At 38.7% G+C, this 22833-nt stretch overlaps 1 protein-coding gene across 4 annotated transcripts; it reads right to left on the bottom strand.

The window, feature by feature from the left end:
- Positions 1 to 10518: 10518 nt before the first annotated feature.
- ftr34 (finTRIM family, member 34) lies at positions 10519 to 18748 on the bottom strand. Of its 4 annotated transcripts, XR_012395241.1 has the most exons (8): positions 18086 to 18748; positions 14989 to 15084; positions 14596 to 14829; positions 14351 to 14510; positions 14196 to 14255; positions 11890 to 12904; positions 10892 to 11847; positions 10519 to 10664 (listed from the first exon to the last, which is right to left on the bottom strand). XR_012395241.1 is itself a non-coding variant. In XM_005163612.6 (6 exons), exons 1-6 carry the CDS (start codon positions 18671 to 18673, stop codon positions 12366 to 12368), a joined length of 1677 nt encoding a protein of 558 aa, XP_005163669.1. In that variant the 5' UTR covers positions 18674 to 18748; the 3' UTR covers positions 10519 to 12365. The 4 variants fall into 4 exon arrangements, 1 of the variants encoding a protein (XP_005163669.1); XR_012395243.1 differs by lacking the exon at positions 10519 to 10664 and having other exon boundaries at positions 11340 to 11556; positions 12216 to 12904; XR_012395242.1 differs by lacking the exon at positions 10519 to 10664 and having other exon boundaries at positions 11426 to 11901; positions 12194 to 12904.
- Positions 18749 to 22833: the final 4085 nt, after the last annotated feature.

Here is a 22833-nt window from a genome sequence, read left to right as displayed (position 1 = left end):
TGGAAAAACAATATGAACTTAAATCATCCTAAAACAGTGATGATACATCGCAAGAAAAAAAGAAGTGACAAATGTCTTCACACTCATTCTTACAAAATGTGCAAATATCAGTAACAAAACAATATTTGGATAAAAGTGCATTACAATCAAAATTTAAAGTGCACCTCTTTCATTTTAGGAATGCAGAATTTATATGGTGATAATCATGTTTCCCTCCATTGAATATTAACAATTATGGAACCTTTAAACTTTCCTCTAGGAGTGATTGCGTTATGTGACTGCGACACTTGATGTATAAACTTATTATTGCTTTATTTACTAAGACTAGATCTTCCTCCTAGGTGTAACTGTGACAATTGTTTGGAAGCTGCGTCATAACTAAGAGCTGCTTTCATCAGACATAGTCCACTAGTTATAGCCTTTATAATAAAGCGAACAGGGAATTGATAAATGTTTATAAAACTCTCATAAGTTAAAAGATCCCCGTTACTGTTAAAAAGATCAGAAACAAAAATAATGTTTTTATTAAACTATTTATCCCAGAAAAAAGATTTATTATTTATCCTAATGTCTACATTATTCCAGAAAATGGTTTGTGGGGTGAGAATTTGTGGCTGTAAGTCAGTTTCCAGGCTAAAAGAGCTTGTTGATGGAATTGAGCTAATTTAATAGGTAATTTACCAACGGAGTAATTGCATTTCATTAAAAAAGAAAGGCCACCAATCTCTTTAAATACATTGTTTGGAATAAAAATACCACATAGAGTCTGAACCAAGCAAGCATCTCTTCAGCCAATTGATTTAAAAGTATTATTGGTGTCATCAAAATTTAGGACTTTGTAGCTGCTGCGCGCTGAGAGGCTAAACCAGAGACATGATTTGTGACGCAAACATCAAATGTAAACAAGGCAAGAAGTCGTTCCAATTTCTTCACTCGTTTATTTTCCAATATAAAACATACCTTGACATTTTGACAGTGTAGTTTTTGATTTGTGCTTCAGTTTGAGTTTAGGTTTGGGCTTAAGTTTGGTCAACAAAGAGTACCGCGTCCCCGTTCACCCCCTCTCTCTCTCCTCCCGAAGCTGTGCATGAACAGGTGCCACCTATATGCGCACTACGTAACCCAGGTGACCCTCCACCACAATCATGTGACACAGGTTAACCATTTCATGTCTACTACAGACTTCAAGACCCCCTCACTCCCTTCAATTTGTGAGGCTTATTATTCCAAAATAAAACCAAGAAAAATTTTGTCCATTTTTTTTAGAGGTGTGATTATCTACTGTAAGGATCCAAAATATCAGACCCTGAGAACTGTTATGGAATTTCATGAGACAAGATGCAATGTTCCAATGCACTTTCTAATCTGGGAAGTGATGAAGAAACTAACTGTTCCACTGTCCTATTCAAATCACTGTTGACAATGCAAACACAGGCTGGAGAAACAGAGCCACACGACATCAGGGAAGAATGCAGGAATGCATCCTTTACTTTCACCCCAAGCCCCCCTTCTTGACCTTTAAGCGACTTGCTGATTAGAGCACATTTTACATCAAATGTCCGGGGTTTTAATATGATGTGTCTTGCAGCTCTATATTCATGTTTGGTATCGTTTTAAATGTCTCTGTGTGATTGGTAAAGTGGTGTTAATTTTACAGTAATATTTTACTGGTATATGTTGATTTGGTTTTTGACTTCTATAAGATCTTGATAAGATGCTCTCCCTCCTCAGAGATTTGAGAAGTCCTCAAATTGACCAGGTCAGGGTTTCTGTGACACTTCTATTGTCTTGAATTTATGGTTGTTTGTTTTGACTTGAGTATATAAGGTAACATGTGGTATAGGACAGGGGGAGATCTTGTAAAAAGACACCCCATTGCAGCATCTCTGAGACTTATGCTGCAAAGTATTTCTGTGGTCAGGTATGCATCTCTTAACTCTTAGATTTATCTTCGATTAATGGATGTTGTATTGTTACAGTCTCATCTCTGAATTGGCTTCCTGATGATTTATTATGTAATTGGCAGAATACAATTTTACCTGACAAATAAAATGTTAAGTTTTGATTAATTCTGGAGTTTTGCGAATTCATTGTATCCAGTAGATTAGAGGAGTCTTCATTACCTTTATTGTATGGCATAATTTAATTGATTAATAGGCACATTTGATTATTGTTAGCCATAGTGTGCCGATAACATGTAGACCTTTTAATCATTTAACCACTGGAAGTAGCAAGTTGTATGGGCTTGGCTAAGGATCTGTTTTTTTAAGACTAGGTAAGCGTTAATGCGACCAGCTTATTCAAATATAGTTAATCCTGCATCCTGACTATTTTCAGAATGTCGACATATTGTCCATGAGAAGATGCGCAAACCCGGGGCGTGGAACTCTGAGTGATGTTGGTCCCTAATGAACGTACAATTAGAATATCGGACCCTAGAAAATATCAAAACTCTAAATTAAATCATAAATGATGAATGTGATCCGTTTTTACAATTAGAAATACAATCTAAATTTTAGGATCATTGAAATTGGAGTCAGATTGAATTTGGAGCTAATAAATTAAAATAAATAAATTCTAATAAACAATACAATTCTTTTCAGAAGCACTAGAAAAGGCTAACAGGCATTAAACCTTCGACCATGCTGTTAGTTTCGTCATTGGGCTAATAGATGGACTCCTACACTACTGCTAAAGATAATGAGGGGTACACAAATCTAGATAATCCATCTGTTTTGGTTAAGAAGACTCTGCCTAGAATTGATAAATCTCTTTGGAGCCACTGTTAAAACTATATTTTACTTTAGATAATCTTGTTGAACAATGGAAAAACTGTCTGCTAATTAGATTTGTTGTTATATTAATTCCTAAGTATTTTACTTCATTTTTGATTGGTATATTTACAATTTTTCCATCTAAGGTGTCATACAAGCAAATCATTTCACATTTTAATAAATTTAGTTTGAGTCCAGAAGCATTAGAGAATGCATTAATAATGGGTAAAACAGGAGACACTTGATCTTTATCCTTTAAAAATAGTGGAGTGTCATCTGCTAATTGTGATATGCGAATCTCTCTGTTAAATATCAACCAAATCATAATTGTGTAGAACAGGGGTGCTCAGTCCTGTTCCTGGAGATCTACCCTCCTGCAGATTTCAGTTGCAACCCATATCAAACACACCTGAACCAATTAATTAGGACCTGAACACCACGTGATAATTACAGGCAGGTGTGTTTGATATGGGTTGCAACTGAAATCTGCAGGAAGGTGGCTCTCCAGGAACAGGATTGAACACCCCTGATGTAGAATATCTATAGATAGAGTTTCTACAACAAATAAAAATAAGAACGGGCTCAAGGGACAGCCCTGTCGTATACCACGGAGCACAGGAAATCTTGGTAAAGTACATGAATTTAGAATTACACAGCTATTAATATCTTTGTACAACATTTGTACCACATTAAGAACATTTGCTCCGTGAAGTTTTCAGGGAATAAGTTCAAGCTTTTTTCCAGCAACAAAAGCATAGGGGCCATTCCACGAAACCTTTTTGCCTTCCTCACGAGCTTTCTTGACTAAAGGCCGTAACTTGGCTCCTGCATCCACATGTTTGATTAACGCCTCCTTGATGCGAAAACGTTTTCTGCTATGTAAGATAGCGAGAGTCTTTTGCAGCTCGCCATTCAATAACCTTGTAGGTACGCATAGTAAAACGCATCACGATGTTACGAGGTGCTCCGGCAGACCTCCTTAGCCCCAGGCGGTGAGCAACATCAATTACATCTTCCATCTTGTCTTGTATACCAGGGTCCACCTGTTTCAGGATGCTGACCGTCACGCTTCTCGTGTCTTCTCCGTTGCGCTCTGCAACCCCTTGTAACTTGAGATTCCATCGCCGAGAGTAGCGCTGCATTTCGTCAAAGTTCTCTTTTAGACGTAGGTTTTCTGCCTGCAGTTCTTCTCAGTTTGAGTTATTCTTACGCCATGCGTCTTGATCTCTTCACTCATGTGGGAGACTTTTTTCACACAATTTATCTAGTTTTCCACAGGAGACTGCGACCGTATTGTCAATAGAAATCACTTTGTCGTGCGTTTCATCCATTTAGCTTCTGAATCACGTCAAGGAGTGTAGATAAGGATATTTCATCCGTACCTTTTGACCTCGTATGATTTTTGGATGGAGTAGAACAAATAGGCTTTGCAAAAACCTCTTCATTGGCACCAATTTCAAGATTGATATTCTCCATGTTTGCAGACTCCATGCCCCCTTCTTCCACGGGGTATCCAGCCAATATAGCACTTTCCTGAAGGGACTGATTCTTTCTTTTTTCCCCCATTTTCACGTCAGAGTTTAAATAAGGTCCGTTAAAAATATTCAGGAACACATACGCTTTCGAAATTTAAGACTTTCCATGCAAAATAACCGCTTTGTTAACTTTAAAACTTCTCGTAGTACCTAAAAATCGTGACCATTCACTCCGCTGCCATCTTGGCTCCTGCTTGAAGCGGCTCTGTGCAAACCGATTGGTGGAGAATGACATCAAAGCACCGCCAGAGGTTCTATTAGAATGTGGAGCATTCGGCAATCTGATAGGTGCAGCGGTGCTGTGATGTCACACACAGAATCACACCTACACAACAGTGTTCCCGCCCTGCACCGCGTGCTGAGTTGATGCTCTTCAGCATTTCAGGACGAGAAGTTTAGAGAGAATTACAGTAAGTGTGTTTCATCACTTCCTCCAAACTGCTGACATTTTACCATCAGGACAAATAAGAGTTGAAATGTTGAACCCAAAATGACCAGAAACATGTTTGAGACTATTGAACAGTCTGTGGTTGTGTTGATGTTGCTGTTTTGCTTGTGATTGGAGTTATTTTCTGTGTAATCAGTATATTTTAACCGAATGTTTTGTCCTTTCACTGATAAAACAGATGCAAATAAGCCTAAAGGTCAGCTTTGTGCCAGTGTGAATACAGACAGAGGATCAGCAAATAAATGGAGAACATTAAAATCAGAACTGCACAGGGTTTCCTCTTTAGTCAGATGTAATTCTAGTTGCTGAAAGAGTTTTTAATGAAAGTCATTTAGTTTTCAAAGCTGAACTAGTGAATAGTGAATCATCATAAAGGTTAAAGTCACAAACAAAACACATGAAAACAGTCAAATCCTGTTTATTGTAATGGTGGTCAGGGTGGGCTTCCATCTCTGTGTTCATCAGAATTGATCTGTTCAGAATCTCACAACAACAACATGTTTTATTTCCACATGAGCTGTATAAATGACATGATAAGAGAATATGAATATCTCTGCAATAACAGCTAATGCCGGCTCCAGAAAGTGCAGTGAAATGGATGATTTGATGCTGAATAAATGTGCTATATCTATAATTGTTTGATGTGTTGTCAATTGTTCTGTTGTGTTTCAGTATTGACCATTTCTGCTGGATAAAACAGATAAACAGATTCCTCTGCATTAAACTGATCAGCTTAATGAAGTAAATGTGAGTATAATGTGTTCTAATATTCAGAGTAAACATCACAGAATGAGCAAAGCGACTGATGTTGGAGAATATTTCTCTGAATGTTGAATGTGGAGTGTCTGAATTATCTGTCAGATCACAGATGCTCACTGTAGAAGAGCAACATCTCTCTTTTATTAAACAGAGACTTTTATCAGCTTTACATTCGACAAAAACACCAAACAATAATAATAACTAGAAAAGGAAAGGCTGTAGACAAACGTCACGGTGTCTCGAGAAAGCCCAGAGTGAAGAAGATTTACAAGTGTAAAGAACTGAAGGAGTTTTAAGAAGTTTGAGCAGTCGACAGAGAAGAGCATATAGCTTAGCATGTTTCTAGCAGGGATTGCCATGCTTATGCTCGGCGGTTGATGGGGGTTCTGAGAGGTTGCTAGGCGGTTGCTAAGGCATTGCTAGATGGTTACTAAGATGTTGCTAGGTGGTTGCTAAAGAGTTCTATGCCATTACCAGGGTGTTGCTAGGGTGTTCTGAGTAGTTTCTAGACGGTTGCTAAAGAGGGGTCTGGAGACCTGGTAAAGTGCAATCTGAGCTGCATCCAATGCTTTTTAATCCACTCACCTAACCCCACCCCTAACCCTTCCAGTCACAGTGACGTCACTCACTCCATTGAGAGCACTGTGTCTGACATTGCATTGTATCATTAAGGCTGCATCCAGATACTATTGGGTTGCTAAGGCACTGCAAAGTGGTTGCTAAGGTGTTTCAAGGTGGTTGCAGGTGTTTCTAGGTGGTCGCTAAGGTGTTGCAAGTCTATTCTGATTGGTTGGAACAAGTGGAACAATTGGAACAAGTCAGTTGCTATGGCGTAGCTTAGGTTGTGCTAGGCAATTGCTGAGGTGTTCTAGGTCGTTGCTAGGTGGTTGCTAGGGTGTTCTATGTGGTTGCTAAGTGATTGCTAAAGCATTGCTAGGTGGTTGCAAGGTTATTCTGAGTCGTTGCTAGCCAGTTGATAGCATAAATAATCATGGTTCTGTATAAATTAGCATTATGTTACCATGCTTTAAACATAAATTAGCATGTTACTAGCATAAATTAAGCATGAATTAGCATGTTGCTAGCATGTTTCTAGTATAAAATAGCATGTTAGCATGAATTAGCATGTTGCTATAGTTGCATGTTTATAGTATTAGTTAGCTTGTTTGCTAGTATGATTAGCATGTTTGCTAGTATGTTTCCAGTGTGGATTAGTGTATTGCTAGTATGGACAGCCAAACTGTTATCAGTATGTCCAATGTGTCAATGGCAGTTTTTTTTTTTACAATGGAAGTCTATGGGACAGTTGCTAGGGTGCTGTAAGTGGTTGCTAGGGTGTGGCTAAAAAGTTCAAAGGTCATCAGTGATTGGCAGATTGGTAGTCTAAGTTAAATGAGCCCAAGATTAAAGGTGCGTTCGACATGAAGCTCAGCTGCAGCCGGTGATCAACGAGATTAGCCGAGCGCAGGCGGGGGCGGAGTTGAAAACGGAGCCGTCAAGACGGACAGCTGGACACTTCGGGACTTAAAGTTGCTGCAGTCATGATGACCGATTACATGGCGTCATCATAATTTTTTTGTTATTTTTATTTATAACAACAAAACATTTACAAATAAAACAGAATACAGCCTCTACAAACTGTAGTTCCTTTTTAAACAATAAGAGAGAATTATGAATAAAATATATAACAAATGCATGAGAGAAATAAGTGGAAATGAGAGGTTAATATAAACATAAAAACGAACAGGTCTATTAAATACAAAGCAATAAGCATAAATTCTAGGAGTTAAACATCAACCTTTAGGCCAGAACTTCTTGTTTGAATCTGCTAAAAAAGGGTTTACATATATGTACATTTATAGATATAAAAATTTCCCATGTAAAAAGCAAAACAAGGTGTTTTGATTAGGTCTTAATAAATGACATTATTTTGGATGATGAATGAATTTTCAAAAAAGCATTTTAATCCAAAAAGATTGTGTTGAACAGAACAAAAGGTAAAATAAGTGAGCTATGTAGAAGTTTCCCAGAAAGAGCAGGTAGCCTTTAAACTGCTAGACAGGAAATAAAATATATATTTATATTATAATAATAAAGCCATTTTATAATTATTTAATAAAATCGTTCATGGAGATGAATGCAGTAAATAGTCTGTATAAAAAAGTTAAAAATAAACCTGCGCAAACAAGCTAACCTTTATAACCAGATTATTTAACAAAAGATGATTACTGCAGTAAAATATTTGTGGTCTTTTAATAAGCAAGATGTGTACAGGATAGAGAGGACAGGATAGAGAGGGTGTGAAAAGTGAATTGTTTGTTTTGAAACTTTTGAATCGGAATTTGTCCAATTATAAACCCGAAATACACGTGTTTGTTGTCATGTGGTGAACTTGGCCAATCGTGTAATATCCAGGGCTGATAGTGGAAAAAATTCCTGAGCCTGAACTTTTTTTCCTTGCCCCTGAGGTGAGTAGGGGTGGGGGTACTATGTATGCAACGCACTTTTAACACATAACTTGTGGGCCCCTGGGCCCAAATATATTAACAGCCTATGTGTAACCCTGATCATCATTATTGTCAAGTGGCTCTTTTTAGACACATGCCAGTAATGTCAGTGACACATGCCAGTAATGTCAGTGACACATGCCAGTGTCAGTGATCTTGTGACATGTGCCAATAGGTGTCACTATAAGCACGTTATAAGCACATTAATCTTATAAGTCTCTTTGCTTTAATATTTAAAAATCATTAGGCAAATGACACCTGTTATCTTACATGCATATATGTTATGAGTTTTCAACATGCATTTTATTATAACTTTTTAAAGGATATTATTTAAAATACCTTAAAATGAAAATAAGTTAAATAATAAAATAAATGAATGAATTAAAAACATAGAGAAGTCCATATTGTAGGGAACAAAGGAACTGCCAGGATGCAATAATATACAGTACAACAGATAAGTGTAACCCCTCCCATACATAAGCATGCCACAATAAATTTGACTGACATGTACTGTCAAATGACTATATTACGTACGGAAGAATGACTACGAATACATAAAATAAATGCGTTTAAATTAAAACATCGTGGAGTAGCTCAGCAAATAAACTAACTTGCAACGCGATAAATTAGGTTAAAAGTCGCGTAATGATTAAATATGGTTTTGCTCGTGTTAATTAATGTCATAAGCTTCGCCGGGTGTCGATGTCACTGCAGTGACATGCAGCGCGACACTCTGATTGACACAGGTCACTACACATGCCACTAGCGAGTGACACATGACAGTGGAAAACCGGAAGTGTCACTACACTCAGTGGCATGTGCCAGTGTCATCTGTACGTCAGATGCCGTGTCACTCCATGTTAAAACTGCTACTGTGAATCCGCGTTCAAGCGCACACAATAAGCTAAAACTCGCCCCAAGCACCGGCAAAAACAAATAACAATGAATGTGTCGAGGAAAGAGTAAGGACATATCTTAATTATTTATTAATAAACTTATTCTGAGTCAGTGTCGCAAAGATCCTGACTGGCAATCTCCTCTTGGACTCGCCTTTAGAAATTCATCTTTACGGATTACATGAAGGAGTTTTTTTGTTTTCGATTTGTTTTATTTCGTTAAGTAATAATTTAAAGCTTTCTATAAATATATTTATTATGTCTGTGAGGCATATACATTTTGCTTCATTTTGTTAAGCGCTCCTGTTTAAAAACCAGACGACAGAAAGCGCATAATTTTGGTTTTCTTTATTTTATAAAAACGCTGTAACGTTTTTTGATGTATTACTCGTACTTTGTGAGCAAAAATGACGGATAACTTTAAATTGCTCCCACTGAAAAAATGCAAGTGATTGCTCTGGCGCCTCGATGTCCTGCAAGCTTTTTATAAGCAAACTATGCGCCTAATAGCACACATTCTTTAACGTTTAAGCTACCATTGTTTTATACTTGAACTGTTTTATATCTTTTAAGTCGTGATGATCTGAGAAGGCAAACTGATCAAACAGACAATGATGGTCTTCCGCTGGGCGCTGTTCGTTAAAAAAAAACAACTTATTTTTAACGAATAAAAAAATGCTCCAAACGTTTTTCTAAATAAGCTGAATAAAAAACAAAACTAAATATAAACACTTTGCCATTAGGCTACATACAAAACTGAACTATTTCATAGCTGAAACACTAAGTTGTTTAAGGAGAAGGGGGAAATATATTTTTGTCCCGTCTATTGCTTCACTGTTATTTCGAGAATAAACCCAGCGTAAATATGCAGATGTCATTCCCAAAACATATCAGCGTATATGTGCCGAAAACGAAAGTTTCATACAAATTCTGAATGGATTATAGCCTGGAAAGTGCAAAGCACGCTCCTCCTATTATCACTAAAAAGCGTCACTAATCTTAGTTCATAGAGACCTCACAAAGATCCGTTATAATTTATAAAGCTCTCTAAATTACACAATTAATCTTTTATTTACATGGCGTCTACACTCAAAAGATGATTCACGAGCACACAAAATGGCACTTAATAAAATCCAATCCGGCGCTTTCAGCAGTGAGTGAATTCTGTGAATCTAGAGAAATGAAAGATCAATATCCGTGAACCTGATTTTTTTTTTCCCGCAGCCACAGTACGCCGGAAATCCGGCGTGGTGCCGGAACGCTATCACCCCTGCCTCCCTGACCCATTATCCCTCCTTTCTGCTTTAAAGGCATGCTTAGTGAAAGCAACATCATCATCAAATCATATAAACTTTAATCAACTTTCAAAACTCGCTGCGTGCCAACATCTCTGCACAAAAGCCTGTTAGTCAGTTTCACGGCGCATGAGCGGCGCCTATTTTGTCTGCGTGCATGCAAACAACCAACCGGGATTCACACAGGAGTGCGTGAGGCACGCGAGAATGGTTTTCTGCGCGAATGCGTCAGTTTGCTTTCATCAGCATTGAACCAGCACTGAGGGGGAGAGACAATGAATCAGCTACGTCAGTAACACCAACAATAATTTAGTGGCTGCATTTTATTTATATATTTATTTAAATATTGGGAATTTATAAGTACATTTAAATCAATAATGTCAACAGCAAAATTATATTGGGGTGGCCAAAGGGGTGGCCAGAGTTTACAGAGGGGTGGCCATGGCCACCCTTGGCCACCCCTTGGGGGCGCCCCTGTGTTTATGGTGGAATTATGGCGGCTTGAGGAAGCAACAGACTGTTCTACGACATAAACTTATTATTCCTACATCTTCTTCTTCTGAGACTAATTTCTATATGCATATTCTCCTAAAACGTTCATACTACAACCACCAAACTGCTCTGACTCGGGTTGCTTTATCTTTTCCAACTGATCTGACTTTTGCTTTTGCCAAAACTGACCCGGACAACATTGGACCAAACTTAGTGACCTCATCACTTTGCGTCACACTGTCATACAGACTTAATGTTGGGCTCATTAAATTCAGACTACCAATCTGCCAATCATTGATGACCTTTCATTTTACTAGCTACACCCTAGCAACCACTTACAGCACCCTAGCAACTGTTCCATAGACTTTTGACTATTAAACCACACTGAACTGAATTAATCTGAACTGAAACTCTGAAAACTGAAGTGACGCTGTTTACATTCACTATAATCTTCTGTGTGAAGCTGCTTTGACACAATCTACATTGAACTAGCAATATACCAACAAACATACTAGCAACATGCTAATTCATACAATAAACATACTAGCAACATGCTAATTCATAGTAAATTCATGCTCACATGCTAGTTTATGCTAGAAACATGTTAATTATTATATTAATTGTAGCAACTACTTGGAACAACTTGGGAACCACCTAGCAATGCCTTAGCAACCACCTAGCAACACCTTAACAATGATCTAGAACACCTTAGTAACCACCTAGCAACACCTTAGCAACCACCTAGCAACACCTTAGCAATGACCCAGAATACCTTAGCAACTACCTAGCAACACCTTAATAACCACCAAGCAACACCTTAGCAACCACCTAGCAACACCTTAGCAATGACCTAGAATACCTTAGTAACTACCTAGCAACACCTTAGCAACCACCTAGAGATGCCTTAACAACCACCTAGCAACACCTTAGCAACCACCTAGCAACCAATTAAAAAACCCTAGCAACACCTTAGCATCAACCTAGAACATCTTAGCAACTACCTAGCAACACCTTAACAATGACTTAGAACATGGTAGCAACCACCTAGCAAAACCTTAGCAAGCACTTGGCAACGACTTAGACCACCTTAACAACTGCCTAGTAATGCCTAAGCAACTGCCTAGCAACCCCTCAGAACATCCTAGCAACCACCTAGCAACACCATAGCAATGACCCAGAACACCTTAGCAACCGCCTAGCAACACCTTAGCAACCATCAAGCAACGGCTTAGCAACTGCCTTGCAACCACACACGACACCCTAGCAACCACATAACAACGACTTAGAACACCTTAGCAACCGCCTAGTAATGCCTTAGCAACTGCCTAGCAACCACACAGAGCACCCTAGCAACACATTAGCAACAACCCAGAACACCTTGGCAACACATTAGCAATTAACTAACAACACCTAAGCAACCACCCATAAACACCTTAGCAACCAACTGGCAACACCTTAGCAACCAATTAGAACATCGTAGCAATCACCTAGCAACACCTTAGCAATTACCTAGAACACCTTAGCAATCGCTTAACAACTATCTAGCAGCGCCTTAGCAACTACCTAGCAACCAATCCAGAACCCCCTATCAACTGTCTAGCAGGAAACATGCCATTATAAACTACAATGCAGTGATGACTGATTCAGACATCTTGAACTCTACACTGTCAGATCACAGAGCTTCAGTCTTGAAGAATAATTAACATAGAATCCAGGATAGAGTGTGTGTGTGAATGTGGTGTGGAGTGTGTGTATGAGGCTCATTGTTGTGTCAGAGACGCTGTAGAAGGACAGAGTTCCTGCACTGTGATCCACATACACTCCTATTCTAGAGGAGCTGACGGAGGGTTTAGGGAGTTTAGTGTTTATATTATTATGATAGAATGATAAACTGAGAGGAGAGCAGCACAAACTCCAGGACTGATCATTGCGTCCAAACAGACACTCATTACCCGAACCCTTCCTGCTGATGCTCTTATATGACACTGATATTTCTACACCATTACCGCTCCACTCCAGCTCCCAGTAAGAGCGTCCACACACACTCTCTCTACACAACACCTGAGAATAACCATCAAATCTGTCTGGATGATCAGGATACGGCTGGACTGACCAGTTATTTTCCACCGCTGTGTTTCCTTCAGACAGAACCAGCCTGTTATGCGCTGTGTTTGGATCCAAAGTGAACTGTTGAGAATCTGATGAAGATAAAAATCAGGAAAAATATCAATGAATTTCTGAGTGACAATAATGAAATCATGACTGTATTATTATTGATCTGTTTCAGTTCATCAGAATGTCTTTACTCTAATATTATTTGCACTTTTGCTGATTAAGAAACAAGAACTATGAATGTTTCAGTACATGTTCAACCCCAAACCAGAACACACTGGGACAGTATAGAAAAGGCGAATCAGGAAAGTGGAGATTTCTAAATGTTCTTTGACTTGTATTTCACTGCAGATGATAAAATAATCCTGATTTAATGTGTTCCTCATGACTTTTATTATTAATCACCAATTTCTGTTCCTGCAACACATTTAAATAAAGTTGTATCAGTAAAGCATTTATCAGTCTGTAATGTTGCCGTTCCTTTTCACAACACTTAAAGACGTTTAGAGACTGAAGACAGCAAGTGATGAAGAGTTTCAGGTGTCATTTTCCTCCTGCAAACAAATCTAAAGGTGTCTTAGGAAGGTTTCTACACAGAGTTGAATAAATGAGACTTTAACTAACCCAGTAAGATAAACTAGCTGTGTGATTATATCTAGAGCTGCTGATTCTGTAGAGTTCAGTGTGTTTAATGTAGATCAGGGTTGATTTGAGCAGTTCAGCACAGTTCAGTCTGATTGATGATATATGATAAGAATATATGGAAACGGCCACAAGAGCTCATTATAGGTGTTTCATTCTCAGTCAGCTCATTCAGGTTAATGGCTTTGAGCAAAACCCCGAAACCTCACACAACATCTCACTCATCAGAACGCTCTCGTCTCAGGAGCTCAGTGATATATTCCAGTGACATATGCTGGTTAATGCAAGTCCTGCAATCGTGATGATGAGCATTATAAGCGTGTGTGTTTTACTGTCTCCTGTTTACATGTGTGTGTGTGTGTGTGTGTGCTGTTTAGCCAGGTGAACATCACTACACGTGTTAAAGCTACTGTAGCAGCCCTTGGTGAGCGGAGTGAGGTGTGTAAGTTTTGTTTTGAAACTGTTAACTGAGCCAATTATTGTTTATCTGTGACTTTACACAGCTCATCTACTGTTCACTGTACACAAACGCCTGATCATGAACTGTAAAGGTGTCAGAGTTCATTATCAATCTGCTTTGAGCTGATTTGTGTGTTTACTTCTAGTTTTCACTGTTTCTGCTGGTTCCAGAATAAAACACATTACAGCCATCAGAGACTCTCTGCCTCATATGAAGGAATCCAACACAATATATAACTATAATCTTTAATGTTCAGTATGATCAGAGTCACTTACACTGGAGGAACTGCTCATGGGTCTGTGCTTCAGGAGCGGGAATGATGCTAATGCTGCTCACTGTGGAGACAAACAGATGATTTACAGTAAACATTATTAAACAATACAAATACATTTAAAATCATCTGAAACATGTCAGGAAATATAAATCTGACCTCTGCTAGATATGGTCTTCATCTCCTCAGTGCAGAACTGCTGCAGTTTGTCTCTCAGACGAGACACAGATTCAGCAAGTTGATCAAAAGAGAGCTGTGAGCTGATAAAAAAGCTGGATGAGTCTGTAGATCCAGGAGGGACAGAGAGAGACTGCAAACTCTACACAGACACAACAGAAACAGCAGCTGAAGACACACAAACACAATCTCTGCTCCACATGCTCTTCCACTGTCCTGTGTGTCACCTGGAGGAAATGGATGTGATCTTCTGTGTGTGAAAGCTGCTCCAGCTCAGCGTTTCTCCTCCTCAGATCATTGATCTCCTGCTCCAGTCGCTCCAGTCGTTCTTCAGCTCCACTCACTGCAGTCTTTTCTCCATCTCTGATCATCTGCGTGAGCTCCGAGCGGCTTCTCTCAATCCAGCAGATGAGCTGAGTGAAGATCCTCTCGGTGTGGTCCACTGCGGCCTGTGCAGAGCGCTGTCACACACGCACACACACACACACACACACACACACACACACACACACACACACACACACACACACACACACACACACACACACACACACACACACACACAGAAGCATTGGAGTGTGAAAGGCCTCTTCAGCTGCTGTTCTTCTGCTCAAACTCACCTTGTGAGACTCCACAGCCTCTCTCAGCTCCTCCAGCTCCTTCTGTCTCTCCTGGAGTCTCTGCTGGAATCTGCTCTGGGTTTCCCTCAGCCGACTCTGCAGGATTTAAAGCAAAGTGGATTATTATATAATTAGACAAATAATGAATGATGCAATCAAACTACCAACAGAGAAATATAAGATAGTTAATGTGTCGCTGTTAATTATCTCTATGTAAAGAGTCTGAGTGTAGTTTATTGTAATTTATGCATCAATTCTGTCATTAATGGTGCTTTAAGGAATTGTGTGGAGCTAAACATTTCTTGTAGCTTGATAGAAATCTGAAAGATCTCATATAAACTATTTTAAAAGTATAAATAATCCATTTAAAGTAGTTTAAGTGAGCAGTAATTACATTTTAGCCAAGTGTAATTTCTAGTATCTCTTCATTGCTAGCATGAATAAAACACTGTTTGCTAGAATGAGTGAAGGTAGTCGAGTCCTGTGTGTCTATAAGATGTTCTGAGCTAGAGATATTGAGCTTTTTAAATGGTTGCTAGGGTAGACTGTTTAGTTGCTAGGGAGTGATTTGGCATAGCAAGCTCTGTGTCTGTATGTCATTCAGATTTAAAGAAGTGCTTCAGGTCTGGATTGGTAGGCTGGTGTAAATGAATGGCTCTCCAGGGTGATGTTGAAAGAGTTCTTGATCATCTGAGTCCAAACAGCAACTCTCAGGTGTCTTCAATGCTGATCCACTGATATTCATATCATTCCTTCACAACGGATGTCTATGTCTATGCTAAAGCTAAAGAAAGCTAAAAGGTCAGTTTTATATTGCAGATGTTTGGACTCAGTAAAATGAGCAGAACCTCAACAACAGACTCTGATGCAGAGTTACGAGATCACAAATTCTGATCCAGTGTTAAGTCAATGGCAGTTCTCCAGTCAGATTTCAGAAAACTACAAGTCGGACGAGTCAGAAAACACATGACAACCAGAGTCACTATAGTGTGAAGGTGTGACGTGAGGTTGGTGTTTTCAGTGTTGCCAACTTTAAAATTGCTGTAAAATTGAGTTAGTGTAGATGCTCATTAGTTTTGAACTCAACATGTCTCAGTGTTAATTGTTCAGGCAGAAATACAGAAAGGAGTGGGAGTCTGTACCTGAATATAAAGGATGGCTGAAGCCAGTACCTGGGGATTACGGCCGAGCAAACTGTGCAGACTGCAGATCAGATATGCTTGCAGAAATGTATGACATTAGAAAACATTGTGCTACAGCACACCATATAAATAAATCAAAACCATTTAACTCTGCAAAGCAGTCTACATTACCACAGCTGGTTAGGAAAGTGGACAACTGCAAACGTGCAGAAGCTGCTGTGGCAATGGCCATCGAGGAACATTGTTCACTGCTAGCATTTGACCATTTAGGTACGGCTGTCAAAGCTGCCTTTTCAGATTCTGTGGCAGCAGCAAACCTCCACATGCATCACACCAAATGCTCAGAAATAATTAAGGGAGTATTGGCTCCTTATTGTCTGAAAATGACTTCATCAGATGTGGGATGAGAAGTAAGATGTTAATAAGAACCTGTTTATTGTGCATCTGGATATAATGTTTTAATATAATATAATACACGGCGCCTCAGAGAGTAGAGACATGACGGGCTTACACTTGTCAGATACTATGTGATGACGTCACTGATATGCAAATTAACGCATGACATCATCTGGCAACATTTAGCTTCTTTTCATTAGAAATAGTTGGAAACACGGGGGGTCTTAGCTTGAAAGTGGTTTTGGCTCAGAAGAAGATGAGACATAAGATAATGAGTGTTGCGTGTCGTGTGGTGAGGTTTGTGGCTGCTGAGGCACTGACTCTTTCAAAGTAAGATTTACTAACATATCCACTCAATATATTTGCCAACTACAGATTGTGTTCATATATCATATCAGCATTACTTCTCTACATGTAGCAGGTACATATTCGGCCACGGAAGAATGAATAGTGATTAAATAGGCCTCCTAAAAAACATGGCGGAGGGGTGTCACGGACGAAAGTGAAGAGGGTTGAGGAGTCGCAGAAGAAAGTGAACAGGGGGCGGGGGAGGAGGGCGGTTCAGGAAGGGGATCGGTAAAATGAGGTGCCAGATCAGATTTCAGAGGTGCCAGATCCGAATCTGGTGTGTTCCAGCACAAATTAAGCCCTGCTCGAGAGCGCTTTATTTTTAGACCGCCCGCTCCTGTTCAAATGACACCAGAGTTCCTGACCGCTACCGCATTTTATTTGTAAATTTATTCCTGTGCAGCAAGAAAACTGGTCGGGTGTGCGGGAATGCAGACCTCTATCTTAAGCTTTACAGATAAAAAAGACAACTGAAACCAGGAAAGAAGTTGCAGCAGCGTGAAACAAGTTGAGAAATAAGATTCTCTGGTCTGATGAGAGCACGATAGAACTTTCTGGCCTTATTTCTAAGCAATATGTGTGGAGAAAACCCGGCACTGCTCATCACCTGTCCAATACAGACCCAACAGTGAAGCATGGTGGTGGCAGCATCATGCTGTGGGGGTGTTTTTCAGCTGCAGGGACAGAACGACTGGTTGCAATCGAGGGAAAGATAAAAGATGGACAAATGCAGAGATATCCTGGACAAAAACCTCCTCCAGAGCGCTCAGGACCTCAGACTGGGCCGAAGGTTTACCATCCAACAAGACAATGACCCTAAGCACACAGCTAAAATAATGAAGGAGTGGCTTCACAACAACTCTGTGACTGTTCTTGAATGGTCCAGACAGAGCCCTAACCTAAACCCTAAAAATGGCTGACCACCAATGTTTCCCATCCAGCCTGACAGAACTGGAGAGGATAATCACACACACACACACACACACACACACACACACACACATATATATATATTGCCTGCATCACTCAGTCCGAGCGGTTTAGTTTTATTCACATAACTGTGGCTTTCAGACTGGTTTATCTGGATCAGGAGCGTTACGCAATTAAAGGTAAACAGCACAGGGCTGTGGCCATTCAGGAAATGAGACTGACAGCCAGATATGTTAGAAGGGACATTTATTATTAATTATTGAGAATAAGTGTGTTCTTACCTCTTGTTCAGTCCTCTCTGCAGCAGCTGAAACAGTGTCATGGTGTTTGTGTTGATCCACCATACACAGATAACAAATACAGCAGTGATCAGTGCGGCAGAAGATCTCCAGGGGTTTCTCATGTTGAGGACAGATCATCTCCTGCAGTTTATGAGTGGCTTCAGTCACTTTGTGTTGATTTCCTGGGTGAATTTCTTGATGTCGCTGAAAATGAGTGTGACAGTAAGAGTTCAGACACACCAGACAGGACTTGACGGCTCTGTTTTTGGCTCCAGTACAGACGTCACACTCCACATCTCCAGATGCAGCGGGACTCTGAGCAGGACCAGCAGCTTGTAGTTTGCTCTTCTGCAGTTTCTCCAGCACTTCAGCCAGCATGGTGTTTTTAGCTAAAGCGGGTCTGGGGCTGAAGGTCTGTCTGCACTGAGGGCAGCTGTAGACTCTCTTCTGATCCTCCTGATTCCAGCAGTCTGTGATGCAGCTCATACAGTAACTGTGTCCACAGGGAATGGAGACTGGATCCTTCAGGAGATCCAGACACACCGAACAGCTGAAATGATGAGCCAAAGAAAGACTGGATTCTGCCATTTTACTGCTCACAAACACAGACAGAGAGAGACACCGACACAACACACCCAACACCGACTATTACTTTCGGTTTTTGAGTAAACTTTCGATTCCTCTCAGCTCTGACACTTCCTGTGTGCGTCATAATAAACTCCGCCACTAGAGGACAGTCTATTGCAGAAATAAACCCACAACAGCTCAATAAATAAGTAGCTTATATCATTTTTTAAAAGTCTTGTAATTCTCTTATGAATTTTAGATGATTATTTTCTGACATTTAAATTAAACAATTCATTGATATATGCAGATTATTTAATAAGGAAATTCTAGTGCAACTTTATTTAGTCAGTAATGAAGAATTGATGGACTTGGCAACATGCAAACTCATGTGACAGGAGACCAATCAAAGGCGTGTTTCTGCTTGAAGCGGCGCTGCGCAAACCGATTGGTGGAGAATGGCATCAAAGCACCGCCAGATGTTCTGTTTAGAATGTGGAGCATTCGGCAATCTGATAGGTGTAGCGGTGCTGTGATGTCACACACAGAATCACACCTACACAACAGTGTTCCCGCCCTGCACCGCGTGCTGAGTTGATGCTCTTCAGCATTTTAGCAAGAGAAGTTTAGAGAGAATTACAGTAAGTGTGTTTCATCACTTCCTCCAAACTGCTGACATTTTACCATCAGGACAAATAAGAGTTGAAATGTTGAACCCAAAATGACCAGAGACATGTTTGAGACTATTGAACAGTCAGTGGTTGTGTGAGAAATATCCAGCTGCAGGCCCGCAGAACCACACACGTTTTAGGCACACTCAATCTAGGCAAACCATATATGGTTATGACGGATGTTAAAGTTATAAACGTCTTTTTGAACATCGTCATCGATATATTTTTGATATATATGATTAATAAATATTGTACACAATAAACAATAGTGTTTACTTTATTTCACAAATATTGCGATTGAGGCGCATTGGTGCATTGTTTCCGATCGCCATTCAATATAATAGACTGAACAGTTTTTAATCAGTCATTATAGCTGATCAGTCACTATTATCTGACAATAATATGGCAAATACTCGTTTGCTGGCCTTGCTGAACGATCTAATTTGGACAGGTTTAATTTATATAATGGATTAATTTATGATGAAGGAAATAATAGCAAGTTAAAATAGGCAATAATACATTATATGTAATAAAACTCTTTTTTTACATGTAACAAATGTATAACACTATATTTATATTTTACTAATGCTATTTAATAGTGTTTATTAGCTTAATTTTCTAATAACCTTTTAATTAATGATTTCCCACATTTAATACTGTAGTAATTTATAGTAAGCAATAAATTGTTTTTAAACCAAAATTTAGAAATAGAGACAAATTAACTACACACACACACACACACACACACACACACACACACACACACACACACACACACACACACACACACACATACACACACACACACGCGCGCACACACACACACACACATATACATACATATATATATATATATATATATATATATATATATATATATATATATATATATATAACAGCTGTGACAGTTAAGTAAAAGATAGTAGTATATATATAAACTTATAATTATAATCAGTTAAGATGATCAGTTTATAACTATATATATTGTTTAAAGGATTAACTATAGTAGGATAATTTATTTTAAAGTGACATATTATTGTTTGCTTTTTATATTTTACAACAAAGTGCTTTTAAACAAGTATGATAATATTAAGAGCTTGAATTAGTTTATTACAATTAATCCAACAATTAGATGGTCTATTATGTTTTCTTTGTGTATATGGACACATGAATAAAGTCATAAGTGTCTTTAACCAATTATTTTTATTTACATAATTTAAGTTCAGAAACTGCAGAGATGTTAAAATGATCGTTACGATATAATAATAATAATAATGACTGAAATGGGAAACCATATTTGTGAAATTCAATAGGTGGCGATAATGCTAAAGAGTTAGTTACCATAAATCAGTGGTTCTCAAACTGTGGTACTTGTACCACTAGTGGTACGCGGGCTTCCTTCTAGTGGTACGCGGGGGAACGAAATATGTCATGTACATAATATACACATTTCAAAATTGATAAAAAAATACGTATATAATATTGCCATAAATGACATATAGGCTATATTTCTGGGGTAATCTGCCAGGTTTTTTAACTGTGCAGAGTTGTAGCTGCTTTACTGGGCCTACTATGCTACTGTATTTCAATCTGCTCATTTTGGTGGTACTTGGAGAGACAATTTTTTTCTGAGGTGGTACTTGATGAAAAAAGTTTAAGAACCACTGCCATATATGGCTTGCCTAAATCGTGTGTCCTAGATTGTGTGTGCCTAAAACGTGTGTGGTTCTGCGGGCCTGCAGCTGGATATTATTGGGTTGTGTTGATGTTGCTGTATTGCTTGTGATTGGAGTTATTTTCTGTGTAATCAGTATATTTTAACCGAATGTTTTGTCCTTTCACTGATAAAACAGATGCAAATAAGCCTAAAGGTCAGCTTTGTGCCAGTGTGAATACAGACAGAGGATCAGCAAATAAATGGAGAACATTAAAATCAGAACTGCACAGGGTTTCCTCTTTAGTCAGATGTAATTCTAGTTGCTGAAAGAGTTTTTAATGAAAGTCATTTAGTTTTCAAAGCTGAACTAGTGAATAGTGAATCATCATAAAGGTTAAAGTCACAAACAAAACACATGAAAACAGTCAAATCCTGTTTATTGTAATGGTGGTCAGGGTGGGCTTCCATCTCTGTGTTCATCAGAATTGATCTGTTCAGAATCTCACAACAACAACATGTTTTATTTCCACATGAGCTGTATAAATGACATGATAAGAGAATATGAATATCTCTGCAATAACAGCTAATGCCGGCTCCAGAAAGTGCAGTGAAATGGATGATTTGATGCTGAATAAATGTGCTATATCTATAATTGTTTGATGTGTTGTCAATTGTTCTGTTGTGTTTCAGTATTGACCATTTCTGCTGGATAAAACAGATAAACAGATTCCTCTGCATTAAACTGATCAGCTTAATGAAGGAAATGTGAGTATAGTTTATTTATTATAATTATATTAATATACATTTTAGTGAGAGAAGTCAAAATTAATGAATGAGAGGGGATTTTCAAGGCTTCCTGCCATTTTGTGAATTATTTATTATTTTAAAACTAAAACTGCTGTTTAATAATTGGAAAATATATATAAAAAACATGCCTAAAGGGTGCAGATTACAGCGTCATGTTAGGACAAGTTCAGTGTTTTGTGTAAATAGTTCTCATTAATTATTATCTCTACATCTGAGTGAATCATTATTGAGTTCATTGGTAGAATCTGATCATGAGTTCATACAGCGACACTCGCGCGCCCTCATGTGGCCAGAGAGGGAATTACAAACACTGGGCTGTTAATGAATGGGAGCTGGAGATGTTTATGGCATAATAAACCCATTATGTAATTTTTATTATTATTTTGAATTCATTTTTTTAAATATGATTCCTAAAAAGTTCTTTTTAAAAAATATGTAAAATTTAGTTTAAAGGGTGCACTACAACATCATGTGACAAATCAAAACACAAATATTCTGTAAATATGTCTTCTTAATATTATTGTTATGTAAATGCTGTAAACCTACTCACGGTAATGGTGCAGGATAGACAGAATATGGTAATTCCCAGTCATGAGCTGTCTCTATTGGAGTGGCGGTTGTGAGGAGGGAGTGTGGCGGTCACGCCGAGCACACAAAATGGAGGAAATAATGAAAGTTGTGCATCATCAATGCTCTTTTAGGGAAAGTTAAGTTTGAATAATCATGTTATATATTGTATTTAGCGCTGTGATGCACATAATCATGTGTATTAATATCTGATGAGCAGTTGAGGATACCTGAAGGTGCCATCGCTGAGTAGCAGATGTTGTAGCTGTGTGCAGGTATGATCAGGGATTGAGACACACATGCTGTTTATGTGTTACAGCACTGCTGTGAGGATACTGTGAGCTGTTGTCTTTGATGATTAAAAGCTTTGAGATGAATATTTTAAATGTTTAATGCTGAGATATTGATGGTAGAGTAATAAGGCTGTGTTTTCTGGCTGTTTCAGGAGTTGGCTTATGTCACTGTTTTGAGTCACTATAATG

This window comes from Danio rerio, chromosome 2 (genome assembly GCF_049306965.1).
Source record: "Danio rerio strain Tuebingen ecotype United States chromosome 2, GRCz12tu, whole genome shotgun sequence".
NCBI lineage: Eukaryota > Metazoa > Chordata > Actinopteri > Cypriniformes > Danionidae > Danio > Danio rerio.
Note: the sequence above shows the minus strand (reverse complement) of the source record. Positions and strands in the feature narration are given on the sequence as shown.

Excerpts from the sequence above, each read along its gene's own strand:
- ftr34 (XM_005163612.6), bottom strand. The coding sequence starts at position 18,673 with ATGGCAGAATCCAGTCTTTCTTTGGCTCATCATTTCAGCTGTTCGGTG. Across the intron at positions 14,256-14,350 it reads GAAGACCATATCTAGCAGAG|TGAGCAGCATTAGCATCATT; the intron begins GTCAGATTTATA and ends TTGTCTCCACAG. Across the intron at positions 12,905-14,195 it reads CCATGAGCAGTTCCTCCAGT|ATTCTCAACAGTTCACTTTG; the intron begins GTAAGTGACTCT and ends TATCTTCATCAG.